Source organism: Triturus cristatus, chromosome 2_1, assembly GCF_964204655.1.
Source record: "Triturus cristatus chromosome 2_1, aTriCri1.1, whole genome shotgun sequence".
NCBI classification, from domain to species: domain Eukaryota; kingdom Metazoa; phylum Chordata; class Amphibia; order Caudata; family Salamandridae; genus Triturus; species Triturus cristatus.
This window is the reverse complement of record NC_140581.1, coordinates 564,761,044-564,783,497: the sequence shown is the minus strand read 5'-3', so window position 1 is coordinate 564,783,497 and position 22,454 is coordinate 564,761,044. Positions and strand designations below refer to the sequence as shown.

The following is a 22,454-nucleotide window of genomic DNA, read 5'->3' as shown; positions in this document are numbered from 1 at the left end:
CCCTTGAATGCTACATCCACTATCTCATGTCCTGCTTTGTGAACCTCCCTACCAGAATAACTATTATTATTGTGACCAAGAAGGCTACCAACATACAGTGAAACAAATTCAAATTCTTAGCACATACGCCCCAGACCTCCACAACTTCTTCCCTCAGCCAAAAATCACATGTGTAACTGATTTTACAATAAGCTTTTTGAAGGCTTCAATAAACTGAGACCCTTCTAGGTGCCCACATACATTAGGTTAAAATAAATTGAAGAAATTGAATACGAAAAAAAAAAAAAGAGAAATATGTCTCCAGCATCACATTAGGATCTACAGGTCAGCAATGAAGTAAGCAAACCACTATACCTAGTGGATTTCCGCAGTCAAATAACCTTCTTTAGAACTTTATGGGATCAGAATTTTGCAACCCTGAGTGCACTGCCCCACCCAAAAATTCTAGCTTTATACGTAGCCATCGTGAATGAACTTTTACATCGTACTATCTTCATTGATGATCATAAACATTAATTGTTCCACCCATGAGCTGGGTTTCATAAGACTTTACATTGCAGCCTCTCCAAGGGTGCATTTTTAAATTTCGGGCTTTCTTCTTTTAAAATAAGATACATTTGGTCAACACATAAAACAACCTTGCAGCGGTGCCAACCTTTTGCTGCCCGGACAACCCTGAATAAATGTGTGAAATTATGGAAAAATCAGTTAGATAGGCTGACTTTTGACAGACCGAAAACTAGGACATTGCTCATGTATTAGCCACCAGCTTCCTAATTCCATCATGCATTGTACTGGCAGTTGCTTCAGATTACCAGTTCTTTTTTCCAGCTGTCTAGAGAAGGATTCTGGAACACTTTCAGTTGAAAAATAGTGTTTTATATACTGGTAGTATTTTTTTCATAATTATTTTTGTCTTCATTTAATGTCTTCCCTAGACCTGGGTCTTTTATTTTTTACAAAAAGTTTGTGGATTTGGTCACTTTTTTCCACAGAGATTGACAGTCATGCCTTCTATTTGTTAAATGCCCCAGTTGTGGTAGAAAGAAGGTAGCTGATGCCCTAAAAGCACTTTGATGGTTTGGCTCCCAAATTCTCACATTATGCAAGAATTAACTTTTTGCCAAAAGCATGCCAATAAGAACTCTTAAGTTTGCGAGGATACTCGTCCGAGAGGTAGAATGGTTAATGACCTGAAGAGGAAACCAATCTGCGCAGTTGCTCAAAAGAGCAGCCGTGAAGTTGCCTCTTTAGGCGGATCAGAACTCTCAATCCCTAACGTCTGCAAAGAGGGAGATTAAGGGAGCAAAGGAGGCATAGGAAACCCAGAGACTCCATTTGCTTGATCGGTGCCAAAGGCTCAGTCATGAACTACATGAAAGGTGGATGCACTCCAATGTCCTTACAAACAGATGCATCGCTGATCACAGTGTTGAAGCGGACCCATCACTCAACAATGGACGCAATCAATGGCAGGAAGACACTACCACTCGCACTCAAGGCACTCTGTTGATTGTGAAATCATTGACGTTCAAGCATAAGAGTTTGACATTGAGAATGTTTCATTCTGCCACCCCATCTCCTACTGTGTCTAAGTTTGTCCAAGGACTCGCATCATCATCGTACCTGCATATGATCTTCTCAAGACATCACGTAAACCTCTTCCATTCTCCAAGGCTACAGTGTTGCCCAGTTACACCATGACTCCTTCACTCGAAGAACCGTCGCCACCTCTGATGACTCCAATGCCTAAAAGTCTTGTTGCCACAAAAAAATCCAGTTTCAATTTGTGGTATGCTACAACCACCCGAGAAAAATGGTTCTTTGCTACTGTCACCAATTCAGATACCTCTACTTCCTAGATTCCAGCCTTGTCTCACGGTTCTCCCTCTGATTTCCTCTTAAATATTTCTCTTCAAACACCGCAGACTTTATGCTTGATTATTATATAGACATTAAATCGAAGGGAGCAGCCCAGACCTTTATTTATAGTCTTTGCAGAGATTGCAGAAGAAAAGTTAATTACACCACTGAGCACAAAGGAAGCAATACTTAACCTTGTTTAGAAATTTAAAGAGCAGGACTCCCTATAACTTCAGGGAGATCGTAGAACGGATTTTGTGATTTTTTTTTTGCAGTTTTATGAGACACACACCTGCTCCCGAAACCACGTCTCCTGACAGAGAGAGTAAATACCTAGATAATTTAGCTCAGAAATTAATTCAGTGGAATTGCGGCTACCTCACTGAAAAGGGCCAACCAGATTCTGGGCATAGTCCCATTGTAGCTCCCGACAGTGACTCACAAATGCCCCTTACCCCCAGTATGCCATTCTAGTGGGGGAGGAAGGAGGGAAGTATAAAAAACTTTTCGAAGAAAGGAAATGCATAACCAAAAACAGTTGGGTGCTAATTAATGTGTAAACTAGTTATGCTCGGTTTCCATTTGAATTTACCATCATGGCTCAGGAATACATTCAATATGGCCATTTTACTGTGCCCAAAGCTTGTATGAACTGCCTTTAAAGTGAAGGAACTTAATCACTGCCCTTTTTCACTAATGACAATAGTATCACGTTTTCACCATGGCAGACTCCAAACTTAAATAGGGGGAAAGTAGGGAAAAATTTCACAACTCTGGTACATGGAAGGTAATTGCCTAGGTGCAGGCTGTTCTAGCTTACCATTTAGTTAGAGAAGCCATGCTCTCAGAGATTCCAAATTGCAGCAGCAGATAATGAAATATAGCAATGACCTTCATTAGCAGCAAAATGTAAATATAAATATTACGTTTTGTTTGTGTTGTTAGTTTTTAACTTGTGATTATGTAAGATTATTCGGTTATTGGATCTCGCCTACCAGACTGTTTTGCAAAGACCTTTTGTGTGGACTATACCAAGAACCTATAGTGGGCTTAAATTCCGCTGACTGCTTCAATTGGTTGACTTTGTTTTCATTCTCATTTGCTTGCTTTTTATTTGCTTGTTTTTCTTCCCATTTTTGCGTTTCTCCCCACCATTAAGCATAACCTCTTTGCCAACCTTTTGATTGGCTGACTTGTACCCTTGCACAAACCAATTTTAGGGAACTACCTTTTTTACGCAATCCATGAGAGTGCCTATGTTTTCTCTCTCTGACGTGCTTCTCACCAGCCAAATACCTGCCCAATCCCCATTGTTGCTCTCTCCTGCGTGTGCAGCTCTCACTTGTGTGCTTTATCCTTAGCCAACTTTCCACCCCCACACTCTGTTTTTCTGTCTCCTTTGTATGCTGCTTTTCCTTTCCTCCTCCCACCCAGCTGTATTTTTCATTCCCCCATCCCACTTGCTGCTGCTTGCCCTACCTGCTCCTCCGTTGCTGTCCCACGCTTCACTTGGTGTTACATGTGCGCACATACATCATAATAAACACACACACACACACAAAAACACACACACACATATATATATATATATATACACACACACCGCCGCCGCCACAAATACCCATCTCAAGGAAGAGTATAAACAACTCAATAATCTGATATACATGCATATCTGCATGTGTTGGTTTGACTGCCTGACTTTGGACGGAGAGGGATTTTTATTTGAAAAAGCCAAAATATATTTATTTGATACAAGTTGAATGTTGTATTTTGAAAGAAGAGGTCATATTTTTGAACAGGTGGGTATTTTCAGCTTGCATAAAAACAGTTTCTAAATTATACTGTGTTTTATAGAATACATAAGCAATTAAGAGTTAATGAGCATTTGTGTTACATACTTCTGCTTTATTCCAAAAGGTTGCTCTACGAGCCTTAGGATTTGATGTAAAGAAATTTGACGTATTAAAGATTCTCAAAGACTATGATTGTGAGGCCCAAGGCAAAATCAGCTTTGAAGACTTCAACGAAGTTGGTATGTATTTTTGTAGCAGTTAAGTGGGGTTATTGTTTAATACAGTTCCTTGACTGATTTCAGAATGCATTACAAACCTGCCTATTTAAATGAATTTTTTCACTGAAATGTTCTTCTGTTTTCTACCTTCATGCTTTAGCTAGAGAAGTTTGAGGTGATTTCATATGTGATCAATTGCAAAGTCATTAATTTAAGGCAGAGAAACACTTAGTTGATAAGTAAAAGGTTCAAGACGTTGCTTAATTTAACATCCATTTGTTTATGAATGCACGTTTTGTGATGCAGATCCAAAGGGGTAACAAACCATGGTATAACATGAGTAAACTTTAAACAGTTTGTGTACAGCTTTGGTAGATGTGTGGTAGAGGGGAAAGCGAAAAAAGAGTGCTCCTAACCTCAGAGTCTCCAATTTTATATCAGGGTATTGAAGTGAACCAGAGGAGTACTGAAATGCATGCATACATGTATAGAAATAAGTAAATAGAAAATGGTGTGTGTGGTGTAACCACTGCCCAAGCCATTGGGGAGTGATTGTTTGGATTTCTGCATCTCTCAACCGTTAAAAACTGTGCAAGATCTCAGCTGCAACTTTGCTGTGGAACAGTGTCTCATCCAAAGACACTGCTTGTGTTTCGCAAACAGCGTTTGATGTGAGTGAACATCCAGTGGTGGGTGGGCTTCACCTGCCAGAAGATGACACACAGCATTGTTGGTAAGAGCCCTGCCATTGGCAACCCATTCCTAAAAACAAGACCTGCAGAGCTTCAGGGCCCTAGCGCACAATAAAACAGGTGCACCTGACATAAACAGTGAAGGTGCACCTGGCGTAAACAGTGAAAGTGCACCCTATTACAAATAATGCACTGACCCAAGGGCAGTTGCGAACCCGTGCTGCCCTGGGGGCAGCGCATTCAAGTGAAATACGGAGTGGCTTTAAAGCAGCCACTCCGTGTTTTACTGTGCAGGCGGAGACCCGCCTGCACTTTTAAAGGGGAATAGAGATCCCCTTGCAGGCAGGTGCAGTCAGTGACTGCACACACCTGCAAGAGATTGTCTGGGGGGTCCCTATGACCCCCTTTCCCCTCTTCAGAGGGCTGCCATCAGGGGGCACACTGACAGTTTTCAAAAGGGTTTCTCTGCAGTCAGAAGAAGGTACACTCCTCCTTGGGAGCTCAATATAGTACCATCTATATTTTTAACCCAACCTCATTCAGATTAGCAGAGAAAGCGCGTCACATTTGATATATAAAAATGTGCAGACATTATTTTGAATAAAACACATTCAGGTTTTTGACCCGAGGCACCTAAACAATCTGTTGACTGCTCAGTTGTCTCATCATTCTATGTAATCAGAAGCCAAGCTGGTTCCTTTCAGAAAGTCCTAGAGCTTGTTTAACTAGAGGGAAAGTAGGAACTACAACTGTACTTAGAAGTACCATTGTTGCTAAAATTAACGTAAGTGCTACCTGTAGATGATTTCACACATTTGTTAGACATTACTGTGTGGAATCTGATTCCACAATAGGCACCCAACTGATTAAAGCATCTCTGTGTCACTGGTTTGGTTAAATATACCTTTATCAGGGCTGTCACCCTCTAGTTTATTTCTTGCCCATAGGGATAGGGTGAACTCCTCTATTCTATTCTGTGTTCATGACTTTCTGTGAAGATCAATATGTTAAATCCTTTAATAACGCGCAATAGCTACTCCGAGGAGTGTCCCAGCGTGGGACAGCAAAAGTTAACCTAGTTAAATTGCATTCTTTATTCCGAGTTTTTTAACCATCTTGGTTAACTTACAATTTGTTCATCCACACATATAAATGGTCTATACAAATGTATAATATAGAATACAGTTAAAATTCAACTGTGATCCAGACGTTGAATAGACCCATACGTGCTGTGTCATAACATTTTTGCCCGGATACTCAAAACCTGTTATAGAGACAAATCACCTACACATAACAAACATGTCTTTCTTGAGTTAAATTAAAGAGTGGAAGGGGTGGAGGACATGCATTCACAAATCAGTTACAATTAAAAAGGGGTGGGTGTTACTGGGAGTTTATCTACTTTTAATCCAAACTTTTCTGTCATGCATATTTTTACTGAATTCGTGAATAACCTGCTGTCTAATCTGAGAAGGAGAATCTTGAAAGGATTGCAGTAATGTATGATCTAGCTACCTGACATTAGCTCACAAATTAAATGACTCTTCTGCTGAGGCTGGGCCCCCTGTAGAGCATAGTCATCCTGGAGTCATAAAACACGGCGCTATTCTTTCTCTAGGTTTAAAGATTAATGCAGACGAAAAATGCAAACTGACAGAGATCAGAGTTTACATAAATGTTTAAAAAAGAACATATTGTAGGGGAAGATAATTAGTGTTGATTCCTTCTAAAAAAGAAGCATATAATGGAGAAGCAGGTTACAGATGACTATTTATTTCTTCGCCCTGAAGGTTTCAGAACTTTTAAAAAATTCTTACACCCAGTTAATAAGTGATCGCTGAACTCTAAAAGTCTGTTATAAATAGTAATCGGTTAGGTTTATCCCATTTTCTACAAATCTATGTTTTGTACTCTCTAATCTAGTCATGAATGTAGGCTCATTGCTTTTCTCGTGTTTGTGAATTGTTTGTAGAGCACTGTATCCTTCAAAATGGGAGTTCAAGGCTATTGTTGTTTTAGGAGGACCGCCTTCCAAGTGAACCAATGGGCCAACAGAAAATAAAACAGAATGTTATTACATGCCCTAATGGATGTGTTTAGTAGCATTCAAGATGTGTACTTCTGTTCGAATAAGGGAAATACAGAAGATTCAGAATAGGAACGTACTATGGTCTGTACAAAGTATCCTAATTCCTAGCAGGTGACTGTCTCAAACAGTTTACAAGGGAGACCATCTCTGGCAGTTGTTATTTGTATATGTATTGGTGGTCCAGCCACTAAACTCCTTATAAGGACCAACTTCCGTATGTTTACAGTTCTTAGAAATGGATTGTGTTGGTAAGTTTCTGCCTGCTGACCCAGGACCCAAGGCCAATCATGTATCAAGTCAACATTGACTGCCCATCTGTGCTGTTTCAGGCATTTTGTCTCCCATACAAAAAAGCACTCCTATACATGATGGGTAAAATTTTAATTGTGAAAAGTTTGGATAGCTGAATTGTATAACGTACCTCTTGGGATTTGAGAACAGAGATGCAGGAATTTCACTATGAGTCAGCACAATAAATATCCTTAATTCTTTGTTGTGTGGTGCTTTCTTGTCTAGACTATGTAGTAGACGTGATATAGAAAAGTATACCCTCACCCACCTAGTGTGGTATGCTTAATTGAACCATCCCATCTAGCACTGGGGAACATTCTTTTGTCTGGAATTTGTATAGCAGAAAAGTACCACTGGTGTGCAGTGATTACAGGCAGACCTGTATGCTTGGCTGTATTATGTCCTGTTTGGTGTAGTGATCTGTGTGCCACTCCTACCATGACCTTTTACTTACATATGAAGTGTCTACAGCGACATGTTTAGGTTAAACTCTTACTATCTGTTCGTGCCTCTGTCTTGGTCTGAGACCTGGGAGAAATTGTGTAGCTGAGCATGTGAATCTTTACTAATGCCTCCTAATGGCATTGTTGATAGGCTTAGTATGACGTCCTCCTTGTACCTTTTGCCCTCTCACTGTGCTTGGCAGGATGCCTCCTTGGCTTACAGTGAATCTGTTGACCATGTGACTGCCAAAAATCTAGTCCACATTTGACAAAATCTAACACCTTCCACTGCACAGTAGAAAGTTGTGGGAGGATGTCTCTGGAACATAGACCTTGGGCACTGTGAGGATAGTTCTGTTTCAATTCTGAGGTGAAACACCTGGACAGGCTCTCATGAAATACCAAAAAACATTGGCATGTATACATAAGGACTTATCTAGAGTTTATTAGACACAATACACCATCGCAACCTAACAGTATGCAGGATTAGCAGTGCAATTGACTTATAGTGCAGTTACACCACATTTTTGATAGAGTACCCATGGTTGCCAAACTCTAAATAAGGTCCTTAACTGAATGAAGAGCAATGCTAGCAAGCAGGCAGCAAGTGTGACCAGTGTGACCCGTTGGCTTTAGCCATTATTAGCACAATGGCTCAGATAAAATTTGTAAAGAAGAAATATTTACTTTCTTGTGATCCTAATTATCCAGTATTGGGGTATCTTTCATAGATTCACATGCCTGAATCATTCCCCGTCGCCGAGGCGGGAGTCCCCGGTAAATAAAAAAGTAGTGCCAAAATGCTAGTAGTAGGCCCAAAGAAAAGGCCAAAAGCCTGTATCTTAGCAGCCTATCTACCTCATTATGCAAAAAGAACCAAGAATTTGGTAACAACCAATCAGACACCAGCACCCTTCTAGAACCCTCTCAGCAGAGCCAGTTCTCCTCAGATTTTCATCGCACGTCGTGTGGAAGGGAGTCTCCCTTAGTGCCTCTCAGTTTTCTTTCAACTTGCTTCAGCATGTCAGACAAGAAGGCCTTGTTTAAGTCCTGCAGGACCTGCATCAAGAAGAGAGTCCATGTTGATGATCAACATGTAGACTGCATCTACTGCCTCTACCCTAAACATGAGGCAAAAGATTGCAAGATTTGCCGCACCTTCCCTACAAAAACTCTCAGGGATAGGGAGGCGAGAGTGCTTTTGTGGCTTAAATCCTCTTCGGCTGAGGAGGATGACAAAGCCTCTACTTCTAGCAAGAGAGCTAGATCGCAGGACAGCTCTTCCAGCGAAGGGAAGAAGCGTCAGAAATCGCATCATTCTACTTCTGATGCGCACTCTCCTCAGGAGTCTACAGTCAAGCAAACTGTGAGTAAAAGCCTTTCAAAATCTTTGGCTTACTCTCAAGCTTCAGTTTCTGTCACCTCGTCTGCTTCTTCATTGACGCAAACATTCACGACGACGGCGCTTACCTCTCCTATTATGTCTACGAAGATTACTATCCTCTCAAAGAAGCCCGCCGTCGAGGGGTCGTCGACGAAGTACTCGTCGACGAAGTCAGCAGTACCGCCGTCGACGATTCCGCCATTAAAAAGCCTGTCGACGTCGAGTTCGTCGACGAAGAGCTCGTCGACGAAGATTCCATCGTCGACGAAGATTCCATCGTCGACGAAGATCCCGTCGACGAAGAGCTCGTCGACGTCGAGCCCGTCGACGAAGAGCTCGTCGACGAAGATTCCATCGATGTCGAGCCCGTCGACGATGGCTCCGTCGACGTCGAGCCCGTCGACGACGGCTCCGTCGACGTTGAGCCAGTCGACGACGATAGCACCATCTACGATCCCGTTGACGATCCCGTCGACGATCCCGTCTACCACAGCCCCGTCGACGACGACCTCGTCGACGATGATCTCTACTCCAGTTTCCACCAGGACTTTTCAAGTAAAGTCTTTTCAAAGGCAGGACATTTCACCGCTTACTCCCTCGCATCTCCTGGAAACTTATGTGCAGTGTGACGATGATGATTATGTGGACGACGAGGACGAAGGGCCCTTTGGGGTTGCTCGCCATCCTTCGGAACTGCACATCAAATGTCAGGAGGACGATGAGGATGAGGAAGATGACAATTATCAAGGGCATTACTATCAGGAAGACATAGTCGTTCCGCATCATAGACCCTGCTACACACAACCTCGTAGGAACGAGATGTCACATCTGCCTCCTACTTTGATACAAGACCTACAAGCCATGCTTGCAGATTATAAGCAGCGTTTTCCACCGCAGCCAAACGTTCCACAGACTGCGCCGCAGCCGGACCCATTGCCTCTGCCTGAGGGTCCAGCCCCAATGCCTCAACTGCCTGATCCTCCACAGGACCCGCATCAGGATACAACCTCGGAGGAGGAATACGAAGAGGGCGAGTTGCCAGACCCAGCAGACCCTTGGGATTCATATATAATCCCTATGCCTTCGCCACCTACCCCTCTACCATCTGATTCGCCTCCAGAAGATATAGGGGGGTTCCATAACCTTATGCAGCGAGCTGCGACCAGGTTCAACTTGCTGGTTACCATTGAGCAGTCTGACTGTTTTCTGCATGATTTTAAGGAGGAGTCAAGGAAGGTTACGAGAGCTATCCCTATCATTGACTATATTTGGAAAGAAGGGGTTAAAATCATGAAAAACCCGGCATCAGTACCAGCGGTGCTTCCACGGATTGACAAAAAATACCGTGCTCCAGCCGACAGTCCCTCTTGTCTCATTGGTCAACCGCGTCCAGACTCGGTTATATCTTAGGCAGCCCAACAAAAGTCTAAGAATCCGGCAGCACCGGTCACTACACCACCGGATAGGGAAGGACGCCGACTGGATCTAATTGGGAAAATTTTTTCAACTATGGCAGCTGCTTCCATCAGGGCGGCCAACTCCCTAGCGATAATAGGGCGTTATGACCGCCAGATGTGGTTAGAAATGGCAAGCTTTATCGACCTCATCCCAGAGGATAACAGGCAAGATGCTCGAAAAATTTTGTTGGAGGGTGAGCGTGCAGCCTCAGAGACTATCGACTGCGCACTGGATATTGCGAATACTAACTTTCGCCAGTTGGCTGGGGCTGCGGTTCTTAGGCGCCAGGGTTGGCTGAAAGCTACCACGTTCAGACCAGAAGTCCAGACAAAAATATTGGACATGGCCTATGATGGTGAATCATTGTTTGGAAAACACATAGATGATGCACTTAAAACGGATACTGATACTGCAAGATCGTTGGGCTCCTTGCAATTCAAAAGAGGTACCTTCAGAGGTGCAAGGGGCCGTGGATTTTCTTCCAGAGGAAGTTATCATACCCAACAAAATAGGTACCAGCCTCAGTATCGGCAATCATATCAGTCTTCCTACAGACAGACCAATACATCTGGTTTCTCTCGTCAAGGCGGACGAAAAAGATCGCAGAATCAGGGAAGAGACACCTCACGGAAGCAATGATTTCTGCAGGGCGCCTTCCACTCCTTTTCCCCTCCCTGTGGGTGCGAAAATTTCAACTTTTGCGACCAAGTGGCAAGAAATTACGTCGGACCAGTGGGTTCTGGACCTGGTTCACAACGGTCATACCTTAGAGTTTGTCACCAAACCACCCAACAAACCACCCAAGGGACCCCCTCGTCTTCACTTACTATTCAAAGAAGCTTTAACAATGCTCCTCAAGAACGCAATCGAGAAGGTTCCTGCTCTTCAAAAGGGGACAGGTTTCTATTCCCGCTTTTTTCTCATCAAGAAGAAATCAGGGGAGTGGCGCCCAATCTTAGACCTTCGCAATCTGAACAGATTCCTCAAGAAGCAGGGATTTCGCATGGTCACTCTGGCGGAAATTCTAGGTTGCCTCAACGAGGGAGATTTTCTAGCTTCCTTAGATATGGAAGACGCTTACTTTCACATCCCAATACATCCGAAGCATCGCAAGTATCTTCGCTTCACAGTGGCTGGCGCCCATTACCAGTTCAAGGTGCTCCCGTTTGGGTTAAAATCTGCCCCAAGGATCTTTACGAAGTGCCTAGCTCCAGTGGCAGCAGTGTTGCGCTCCCAAGGAATCCAAGTCTTTCCGTATTTAGACGACTGGCTAATAAAGGGTCCTTCGGAAAGATCAGTCAAGACTGCCGTGACAACATCTCTTCGTCTGTTCCATTCTCTGGGGCTTACGATCAACAGGAGCAAATCTCAATTACAACCAAGGCAGATCCTTCCTTTTCTGGGCGCGCTGTTAGATACCGTCCGCTGCAAGGCATTCTTGTCTCACGAACGGCAGGTTCGTCTTCAAAACGTAGCAATCCGAATTTCCAAAAGAAAGTCAGTTTCTGTCCGGATGTTCGCGTCGCTGCTAGGGATGTGCTCCTCTGCAATACACCTCGTTCCTCTGGCGCGGCTCCGCATGCGACCCTTGCAGGAGGAGTTACACCTTCAGTGGCAGCAGGTGATGGGCTCCTTCGACGACATCATCAGAGTCACTTCAGGCATGAAGAGCGCTCTACGTTGGTGGTCCCATATTCCCAACTTATCAGAAGGGCTTACTTTCATTCAGAAGATTCCAGACTTTGTCCTCACTACCGATGCTTCCATGGAAGGATGGGGAGGTCATCTCCAAGATTTACAGATACAGGGGAAGTGGTCCCCAGAGTACAAAAACAAACACATCAACAGTCTGGAATTGCGAGCAATTTTTCTGTTTCTGCAAGCTTTCCTTCCAAGGATTGCAGGTTCTTCGGTTCTGATTCGAACCGACAATACCACCAGCATGTTCTACGTGAACAAACAAGGAGGAACAAGATCAGCAACTTTGTCCACGGAAGCTCAGGAGTTGTGGGAATGGGTCACACTCCACAACATAACCCTCAGAGCAGAACATGTCAGAGGTCTCTGCAATACATTAGCGGACATGCTCAGCAGATCCCAATCAGATTGCCACGAATGGGAGCTAGAGCAAGCTCAGGTGCTCAGAATATTCAGAGCTTGGGGAACACCACCGCTGGATTTGTTCGCCACGAAGGAGAACAAGAAATGCCGCTTCTATGCCAGCAGATACCATCAACAGGGCTCAAGGGGGAATGCCCTGTCCATGCGATGGTCAGGGATTTGTGCTTACGCTTTTCCCCCGATACCCCTGATACCGAGGGTCATACGCAAGATGAAGTTGGTGGGCTGTCGTCTCATCTTGATTGCACCTAGATGGCCACGCCAATACTGGTTTCAGGAGCTCCTATTGCTATCACAGGACCAGCCGATCAGTCTTCGCCCGACGCCCACAATGCTGTCAAGGAACAGGGGTCAGGTTCTCCACCCGGACCCTCAGTCCCTACATTTACACGCATGGCTCCTGACTTCTTAGAGTTTAAGGACCTGGATATCCCTCAGGACTGTAGGGATATATTAACAAAATCACGAGCTCAGAGCACGATAAAAACTTACCGTCTAAAATGGAAACGGTTTTGCTGCTGGTGTGAAGCAAACCAGGTGCACCCGGTGGACGATCCTGCAGAAAAGATCCTTCCTTACTTGTTACACCTGGCAAGATCTGGACTTTCTTTCCCTTCAGTCAAGGTCCACTTAGCTGCACTTTCCAGATTCAGAAGGGGTGCTCAGGGCCCTTCTCTTTGTTCATCCTCTTTAATTAAACAGTTTATGAAAGGACTATTCCGAGAGTTTCCTCCGGTCAAACTTCCGCCACCGGAATGGGAACTCAACACAGTCTTAATGCAGTTAATGAAGCATCCATTCGAGCCCATCCACAAGGCTGACCTAAAATTCCTTACATGGAAGGTTGCTTTACTTCTGGCTTTAACATCAGCTCGAAGAGTGAGTGAAATTCAGGCGTTTACTGTAAAGGAACCTTTTCTACGCTTCACTCAAGACTACGTGCACCTCCGAACTAATCCAACGTTTATCCCTAAGGTGCCTTCACAGTTTCATCTTAATGAACCAGTGACATTAAAGACTTTCTTTCCTAATCCATCCACCCCAGTGGAACGAGCCTTACATTCTCTCGATATCAAGAGATGTCTTAAATTCTATCTTCTGAAAACAAAGAACCTCAGAAAGTCCGATCAATTATTCGTGGCTTATGGCCAAACTACTCTGGGAAAGGCGGTTACAAAATCCACCATTGCCAGATGGATAGCATCTACAATACTTTTCTGCCATGACAAGGCTCACAGGCCTTTGTTGAGGAAACCCAAGGCCCATTCCACGAGGACAGTAGCAGCGTCTACAGCATTGTTTGCTGGTGTGACTCTAGAAAATATCTGCCGTGCTGCGACATGGAAAAATGTCCACACTTTTACCAGACATTACTGCCTCCAATCTACGCATCGTGATGATGCAGCAGTTGGGCAAGCTGTACTACGACATCTGTTTCTTTGAAATACCTTCAGGTACCCTTTTTTCATATTTTAATATGTAAGATGTTGATATCTTTAATATAACAATGCAATGTGTTACAATGATGATTTGCTTTCATGTTTACATGCTTTTCTCTTTATAGATGGCATATTTCGAATTTTAAGATCTTTTCTTATACCTCTTGTTAACAAGCTGTGTATGCAATTAGGGAGTATCAGCACTAGTCTCCCGCCATCCGCAAACGACTGTATACTTGGTATACTGCTCGCTATTCTGATTCAGGCATGTGAATCTATGAAAGATACCCCAATACTGGATAAGAAAACAAGTTACTTACCTGTAACTACAGTTATCCAGTATTGGTATCTTTCATAGATTCACATGCACCCACCCTCCTCCCCGTAGAGTCAGTTCTATATAATTTGGGACGTTCACTTCCCACTTGTGCTACGAAAATCTGAGGAGAACTGGCTCTGCTGAGAGGGTTCTAGAAGGGTGCTGGTGTCTGATTGGTTGTTACCAAATTCTTGGTTCTTTTTGCATAATGAGGTAGATAGGCTGCTAAGATACAGGCTTTTGGCCTTTTCTTTGGGCTACTACTACTACTACTAGCATTTTGGCACTACTTTTTTATTTACCGGGGACTCCCGCCTCGGCGACGGGGAATGATTCAGGCATGTGAATCTATGAAAGATACCAATACTGGATAACTGTAGTTACAGGTAAGTAACATGTTTTCTTATTCACCAACGATATTGCCTCTGAAGAAAAGGTACAATATCTCTGCTCTTGTGCAAGTGTGTAGAATGCAAACAACATTAAAGGAACAATAAATCATGGCACAGTATAATATATTACATTTAATAAAAATCAATTCTGCACCTCTGAGAACTGGAAGGCTGCAGTATCTCATCATGCCCACCAGGCTGTCACTTGATTTTGGTGCATATGAAGATATGTTAATGCAGTCAACTGTTTAACACCTGTGGCCCCAAAAGCGGGGAGGTGGGTGGACTTTTATGAATTCAGAAAGAATTAGGATTACATGTCACTTTGTCTGCTTCACCATAAGATTCTCTCTGATGTTCTTAAAAGGTAGAATAGAGTAGCAAGCTAACCAAACCTTAAAAGTTAAATTGGTCCACAGATTTGAGCCCTAACCGAAGCCTGACCTACCAGGTATCCATCCAGGAGTCAAATACCAGACAACCATGCCTAGCAAAAGTATGGACTGATCTATATATAAGTGGCTGCCTTACAGGTGTCAGGAATAGGGACATTGCTCATCAGAGCCACAGTAGCTATGTTTCTTTTAGTGGAGTGGGCCTGATACCTAGCAGCTAAGGTTCTGTTAGCTTTTGCCTAATGGGTAACAATGTGAGAAACTAGTCACATGACTGTGGTCTGCTAAGAGGAGGCTAAACAAGTCTGAATAGAATCCTAATTGACAAAGAATTGCTGAACAGGTGACACTCTTTATTCTTGTTCAATTAACATTGTAATGCCTTTTAAACATCGAGAGTATGCCAATACCTCTAAGTTATGACCATTGGTTGTAGGAAAAAAGAAGGCAAAGAAATAGTATGATTTATGTGGAAATCTGAATTAACTGTTGGAAAAAATGATGGACGAATTCTTAGTGACATGTTACAAAAAGACAACTTAAATAGTTCATCAATACAGAGAGCTTGAAACTCTCTCACCCTTCAGCCAGAATTATCAACCAATAAAATGTGCCACTTTTCGCAAATGGTGCCATAATTCAGGCTTGTGCCTTGGCTCAAAAAAGGAACTCATTAATTTGTAGAAATGCATTTAATTCCCTGGGCAGAGGAGGACTACTAACTAGAGGAAATACTTTCTTAAAATCTTCCAGGAAATTCGTAATCACTGAAATAGTAAACAAAGATGCCAGAGAGCTGATTTCTGATAATCCGTGGTGGCAGCCAAATGTACTGTGATAGATGAAAACTGTTAACCAAGCACTGCCAGATAAAGAAGGTTGGGCGATATAATCTCTCTATGGCAAGTTTTCTGATTTGATTGCCCTTATGTAGACCATAAGCAGAACCTCCTCCATTTTAATGCCTTGTACAACCTTATAGAAGGGTGATTTACCTCCCTTGAAATGGCCATGCTGTCCCAGGTAACTTCAGTTGTCCATACTGTAGACCTCAAGAGCCCGGAAGTCCAGTTGAATGATGGTAGGCTGGGATGGAAGATTCTATCCTACTTCTTTAATACCAGATCTGACCTCCTTGCTAGTCTCTTGTATTGCAGAATGGATACCTGAAAAAAGTCTGGCTGCCACCATTGGCGAGGACAATTTGAAGCAATTAGTATCATTCACGTTACTGACACTGAAATTGTAAATCACCTTGAGAAGAGAAGAGGAGGGATCGAAGTAAAAGTGTAGAGAAATCCTCTTGACCAGCTTATTGAATATTCCTTCCCCAGGAACTCTGGTTCAGGAAACATGGATGCTTTATTGGGACATTTTGCATTTAATTGTGCGACAAAAAAGTCTACTTTTGGATGTTTCCAGTAAGAGAAGATATCTGCCAAAACCTTGTTTGAAACCCACTCATGTTGTTCCAAGCAATGACAACTGCGTTTGTCTGCTTTTGTGTTTTTTGCAGTCCAGGAAGATGCATCACCATCATTCAGATTCCTCTTTCAGGCATCCAGTGCCAAATTGAATGCGCCTCCTGGGAGATAACACTGGATTTTAAAGCCCCTTGTGTGTCTTGATAGTATGTAATTAATGTAGTCTATCTGAAGTAGAAAAGGGCCAGGCTTGATCATTTGGCAGAAATATTTTAGAATAAGGTGAATAGGCCTTCGTCTAACATGTTGATTTCGTATCCCTTCTCTGTTAAAGTCCACAGCACGTAAGTAGTATGATTGTCCTTATGAGCACCCCATTCTTCTAAAGGAGCATCAGTTACCACAGTTCAAGAAGGATACAGCAGTGCTCTAGACAGAGGGTTTTTCCTCTTACATCACCATTTCAATGTGAAGATGGATGAAACTGACAGCTATACCTTTTCATCCCATCTCCTGGCTTCTGTCACCACTGATCCTCCAAGTGTTGCTGCAGAGGTCTTATGTATAACTTTGTTTTCCAGACTAGAGAGATGCATGAAGCCATAGATCCTAGAAGAGACGGCAATTGACAAACTGATGGGTACTGTGCTGTTCCTAATTGTAAGACAGTGGTTCTTAACCTTTTGACTTCTGAGTACCTCCGCTTAATCATTAGTGGAATCCAGGGACCTCCATTGAATCATAATTGGAATCCGGAACCCCCCACTGAGTTATTACTAAAAGCCGGGAACCCCAGCCTAAGCAATTTTGATGATTTGCAGCCCAAAGCAATACACAAAAATGCAGAAACGAACATTCCTCAAGCAAAAATGATTACATATTTTATTTACTTCACAAACGCATCAATCAAAAATCAACAATGTAATTTTAATAGAAGGTTGGAGCTTTCCTAAATCCAATTGCAGCCACCTATTGTCCATACTGTATTCTGTGTGATGCACTTGCAGCACTGCTCCCACAAATCAATCTGAGGATACCAACCTAAGTTTTAGACTCCAATTCCAAATTAATTTACATTTGCAGGATCCTTTAAAATGTTTCTTCTTCATTTATTCATACTTTACTAATCTGTTAATATTGGTTAATTTTCTGAGTAGGACTCGCGGAAACACAGGGTTCCCTGCACCACTTCTCGTCTTGAGAAAGAGGCTAGGTTAATTTTCCCTCTTCTGCTCTTTTAAGTATGGAATTGCCTGTGTAGGAACTAAGGTCTACGTTCAGGAGAAGACCTAACTTGAAAAATAGATCTGCTGTCAGCATAAATCTTGAAGGAGCTTGGGATGAGAAGATGCCTTGATTACCCAGCTATTAAGGCACAGATAAATAAACATTCCCCTCCACAGGAGCACCTGGATGTCAGTGAGTGAGTTTGGAATCCTAGTAAGGAGCAGGAGTGTAGTATAGCAAAAAGGTGCAGCTATAGGCTCAGACACCACTATAGACCTAGCTACTGTGTAAATACTGCATCATTACTGCATAATTACTGTGTATTTATTGCTGCAGTTAAAAAAAAGTGTAACAATGACTGGACTTTACTACGTACATCATTACTTGCATTAACCCCTGCATTAGCCCCCTACTCCAATATCAGTGCTAGAGCTATATGAGCTTGTGGATTTGAGGTGACTGCTTTCAGTTAACCTTTTGACATCTAAACTGTTAGAACTGGCTTCCTGAAAGACCCTAACAGACCCCAAAGATCTATTGCCTACACCTTTGGACTCTTACTTTGTTTTTACGTACAACATTGTTTTTCTATAGTTTGTTTCTTCTGGAACCTAGCTCTTTATTCACCCAGAAGCATGAACCAGACAGTGAGAGTTATCCAATCAGAGACCCAACCACAGACCCGAATTCTCAGTCATTATGCTGGAATTTACAGTAATCCCTATATCTCAAAACAGCCCCAACCATCTCAGCTACCTCCAAGTTAAAGAGTTCACTTCCAGGAAGGGCACGAATTTCTGGAAGAAGCACACTTTAAATGATTACTTCTCCAACTACTCTGCTTCAGTACAAAAAATTCTTTTACAGGAATTCCAGGAAAGCATAGTGTGTTAGGGATGTGATAACCCTACAAATACAAAGAAGCTTAAAGCCTCTCATGAGCCGTGTCCCAACTCCAGCTACAACAAATGGCAACATAGTCTTTAAAACCAATGTCAGCATTTTGCATAGCCCACTGAGTCACAGCTATCAGCCAGCAGCGATCGGATATGTAATGATGCCTCACCGATGTTAAGCTTTTCTCCGTTACAGCCTCCCAACATACCATACCAATGAGGAAGTCTGTAGAAAAAGCCCCTCCTATTGGTAATCTTCTTTCTGTTAACTCGCTGGTAGTTGAGCCACCACGTGGCAAGTCTTATTGTAATAGGCCTTAATCTACCCATGTCACATTATAAAGTACATTTCTTGGTCCCCCATTGCCTCAACCAAGGATTTCAGATCTGATAATCTCGAGTCAAGTAACTCTAGTCTTTTGCCAAACTTCTAACAAAACAGAGGCAGTGCAGGACTATTAGTGAGTCGAACTATAATTATTTGCACCCTAATTAAACCTGACCTGAAGGTCCTTGCCTCTGTACCTGTGCACACCAACTCCAACAATTCAGGCAGCACCTCATTCATCATTTTTCCGCTACCTATACTGCATCGTATGGGTGAATCGACTATTCACCAACTCCGAAACAAAAACTCCATCACAGAACCACCTTCTTTTTCAAAATTGGGGCATCTGGTGATACCTCACAACCCACCAAATATTACTGAGCATTAATATTTGTAATGGAGTTCAGGCTGTTTCCTACAGCCTAAATGTGAACAAAACCCAAGAACTGTTCTCTGCAGTAACCTCTGCACGCATTAAAGCCAACGGAAAGAAAATGGATTGTCAGCTGCTCAACAGCTACACAATAGCGGCAACAAAAATACCCTATAACAAATTTTTAAAAAAGCAAGAATAGATGTAGGAAAAAAATATCTTTAAGTTAGATTTGAATACCATTCTCCTGTTGCTGAAATGGAGGCTTTATTGATTACAAATAGTGAAGTGAAATTTCTTATCCAAGCACTCAGAGAGACCTTAATCTGCATGTTAGACTTTATGGCAAATCTTCATCCTTCTGATATATATCCTTTAGGAAGAGGTCACACAACTCTACTGTGAGCATAGCAAAACCCTCAGTTACACAAGAGGCAATAACAAAGGGCATCCTCAGTGTCGCGATCAAGTCACAAAAAACAAACAAAGTCAAACAGCACTAATCTATGGTCAGGAGTTTATTGCAACAAGAGCACGACTAGGACTGAGGAGCAATCTGTTTGTGAGTTTAAAGTGGAATCTATTCTGTAATTCATTGATTTGTTTCCTAATAGACAATTTCACTTGCCATGCACAGATAACATATTGGTAATATACTGCTTTATGTACTGCATATATATGTATATTGCCAATAGGGGACATCATGCCGGTCTGCTTTTTTAGGAGGGCTGAGGGATTTCAAGATGACATTTAATTGTTTTTTTCATTCTACTCTCACCAAACCAAAAAACAAATCTGGGTGCTTTTTGATGAGTTTAGGATCCAAAGCGTCCCTGTAATCAACATATATAAAAGTACACCTAAGTTCCCTGGGTTTGTTTCTGGGGTATGTGAATCTCGATATAAGAGTAGCTGTTTCCTCTAAAAGTGAACGACAGACCTGTACCTATGATATCCCTCCAGGAATCATAGATTCTGCTAACATGATGTCTGAATGTATGAGTGGGAACATAAGGAAATTAGTTCTGGACTGCCCTCCAACAATAAAGGACTTGAGGTCCTGACGTTCCTTGGTTACTGCTGCTCTTCATGGTCATTCTGGATCTGCCCCATTAAAGTTTTGCTCAGCCTAGTGAAAAATAGTTTTTAAACCTTAACCACTTCCTTTAAATTAACAATGGCCCCCAGTATTGCTGAGATGGACACTCACAGAGCTAGTGTCAAAACTAGGAGGCATAGATTTCTAGGAATTTGTAAGCCAGACAAACGTAATTGCTTTACAAGAAATATGGTTATTGGATTTAAAGAAGGGTTCTTTATATACTTCTTGCGAGCAGATAACTGCAGAGGGCGCCCATCTTGTGTTCTACTGATACGGAATTCCATTTACTGTAAGAATGAGCTCCTTTCACTCCCATAATAAATTTTCACACATTCTAAAAGTTAAGTTCTGGACACAGAACATTGAGATTCATATTTACAACCCATATAATAGGATCGTGAAAGATCTTCACAAACTGGGCACCCACGACAAGCTCAGCCAGCTGTTTCAACAACTCATCCTACAGCAGCTCTTTAGTACAATCCCAGTAACCCTGACAGCATGGAATTTCAACACACCATACCATGACTTGGAACTAGCAGACGGGGAGACCTATGACTTTACGGACGTGGTTGATAATGCAGGTAGTTTCAAACAAGAAACACTTAATGGACAATAGGTATTCCTTATTAAACAACTTATTCTTAGGAAATGCTAGTGGATGGTTTTTATTACTATTTCTGCGAAGTCCACTTTCCACTGAGGAAAATTTCTGATTGATTACTTCCTAATAAGTGTTTAACACTGGTCAATGTAAAGGACTGTGGGCTAGTTTTGAGGGTCAAAAGCAATCATGTGTCCTTACTTGTCTGGTTCAAATTAGCTAAACGTGTGAGCCAGAGTAATAAGGTTGGATATATAAATGGGGCATTTGGGGTCCCTTGTAATTGAAAATTGATTAAATGGCAGTAACTGATAGACTTCTAGCCGCAGATTCCTTACCATAGAATATTCACCAGGTGTCAGACTGGATCTGGAGTGTTTCGAACAGTTTACCTGTGCACCAGTAGGTAGCTTCGTTATGCTCCACGTCGGCATCGTCTGCATTAGATGTAATGTGCACGGTACCTATATAGGCGCCATCCCAGCGTGCTGATGTGTGTATTTTTCTTTCAGTGCCAGTCAGTGCAGATCTGGATAAAGCTACCCCATTCATTTTTTTTGTTGAGGCTTTTTTCGAGATTTGTATCTCCTGGTGTGTTAGGGAAATCCCCTAAAAAGCCAACGGGCTTCAAACCATGTGGTGTTGCCACAGGCTGATGTCTGTGACAGATCCTCATTTAGTTTGTTCTGAGCTTGGAGTGTAACCATGACTCCAAGACCTGTGATGAATGCTGTGCCGTGAACCCCAAGGTGTTGAGGAAGTGTTCACTTACGCTCCTCGCCGCCTAATGTCTGACTACCTTCACGACACTCTCTATCCAGTGGTTCAGAATGTCCTGGGACTGCTCATGGTGTCGATCCAGTCGCCCGTCTCGATCCAAGCCGTACATTAAGTCCCACAAGAAAAAGAAGTAGAAGCATTCTTTGACTTCTCTGGGCCGGTCATCGGACCTGGTACGAAACCGAACCTGGCACAGGCTTCACCGCAGGGCGAGGCCTAGAGTGCAGATTGCATCAGAGTTTCCCTGAGCTGGAACGACTCCCAGCCAACTCAAGTAGATTCTTCGGACTATGCACTATGACTGCAGCACTAGGAACCCACCCCAGACCCACGGACCACCCACACACACTAGGAACCCCCTGCCACCACACCCACGGACCATGCACGAAACCTCAGAATCATACTGGACTCATCGTTCACAATTAATCGCCAGATCCATGCCGTCTCCTCATCATGTTTCCAACACTTTGCCTGCTTCGAAATACATTAAGATTGATCCCCACGGAATTCAGAAAGACTTCCACCTACGCACTCATCACCAGCAGGCAGGACTATGGCAACTCACTCCATGCCTGCGTCACCCAAAAACAGCTCAGGAAACTACAGAATGTTCAAAACGCCAAAGCTATGCTGGTCCTCGACATCTCTCGCCACAGCCGCATAAGACAACACCTCCATCAACTCCACTGCCTCCCAGTCAACAGGAGAATCACCTTTAAGCTCCCCACTCATGCCTACAAGGCTGTCCACAATGCATATCTGAACAACGGACCTCTGATTCAATGCACCCGCCAGACAACTTCGCTCCACGCAACTTGCCCTG

The 22,454-nt window shown here is 42.9% G+C and overlaps 1 protein-coding gene across 3 annotated transcripts in view; it reads left to right on the top strand.

The window, feature by feature from the left end:
- Nucleotides 1-22,454, top strand: part of CETN3 (centrin 3) — a 165,879-nt gene that overhangs the window by 102,001 nt on the left and 41,424 nt on the right. For all 3 annotated transcript variants that reach the window (XM_085632453.1, XM_085632454.1, XM_085632455.1), the window contains one exon: nucleotides 3,781-3,895. In XM_085632453.1, the coding sequence (XP_085488579.1) occupies nucleotides 3,781-3,895 (115 nt within the window). The remainder of the gene's footprint in view (nucleotides 1-3,780; nucleotides 3,896-22,454) is intronic.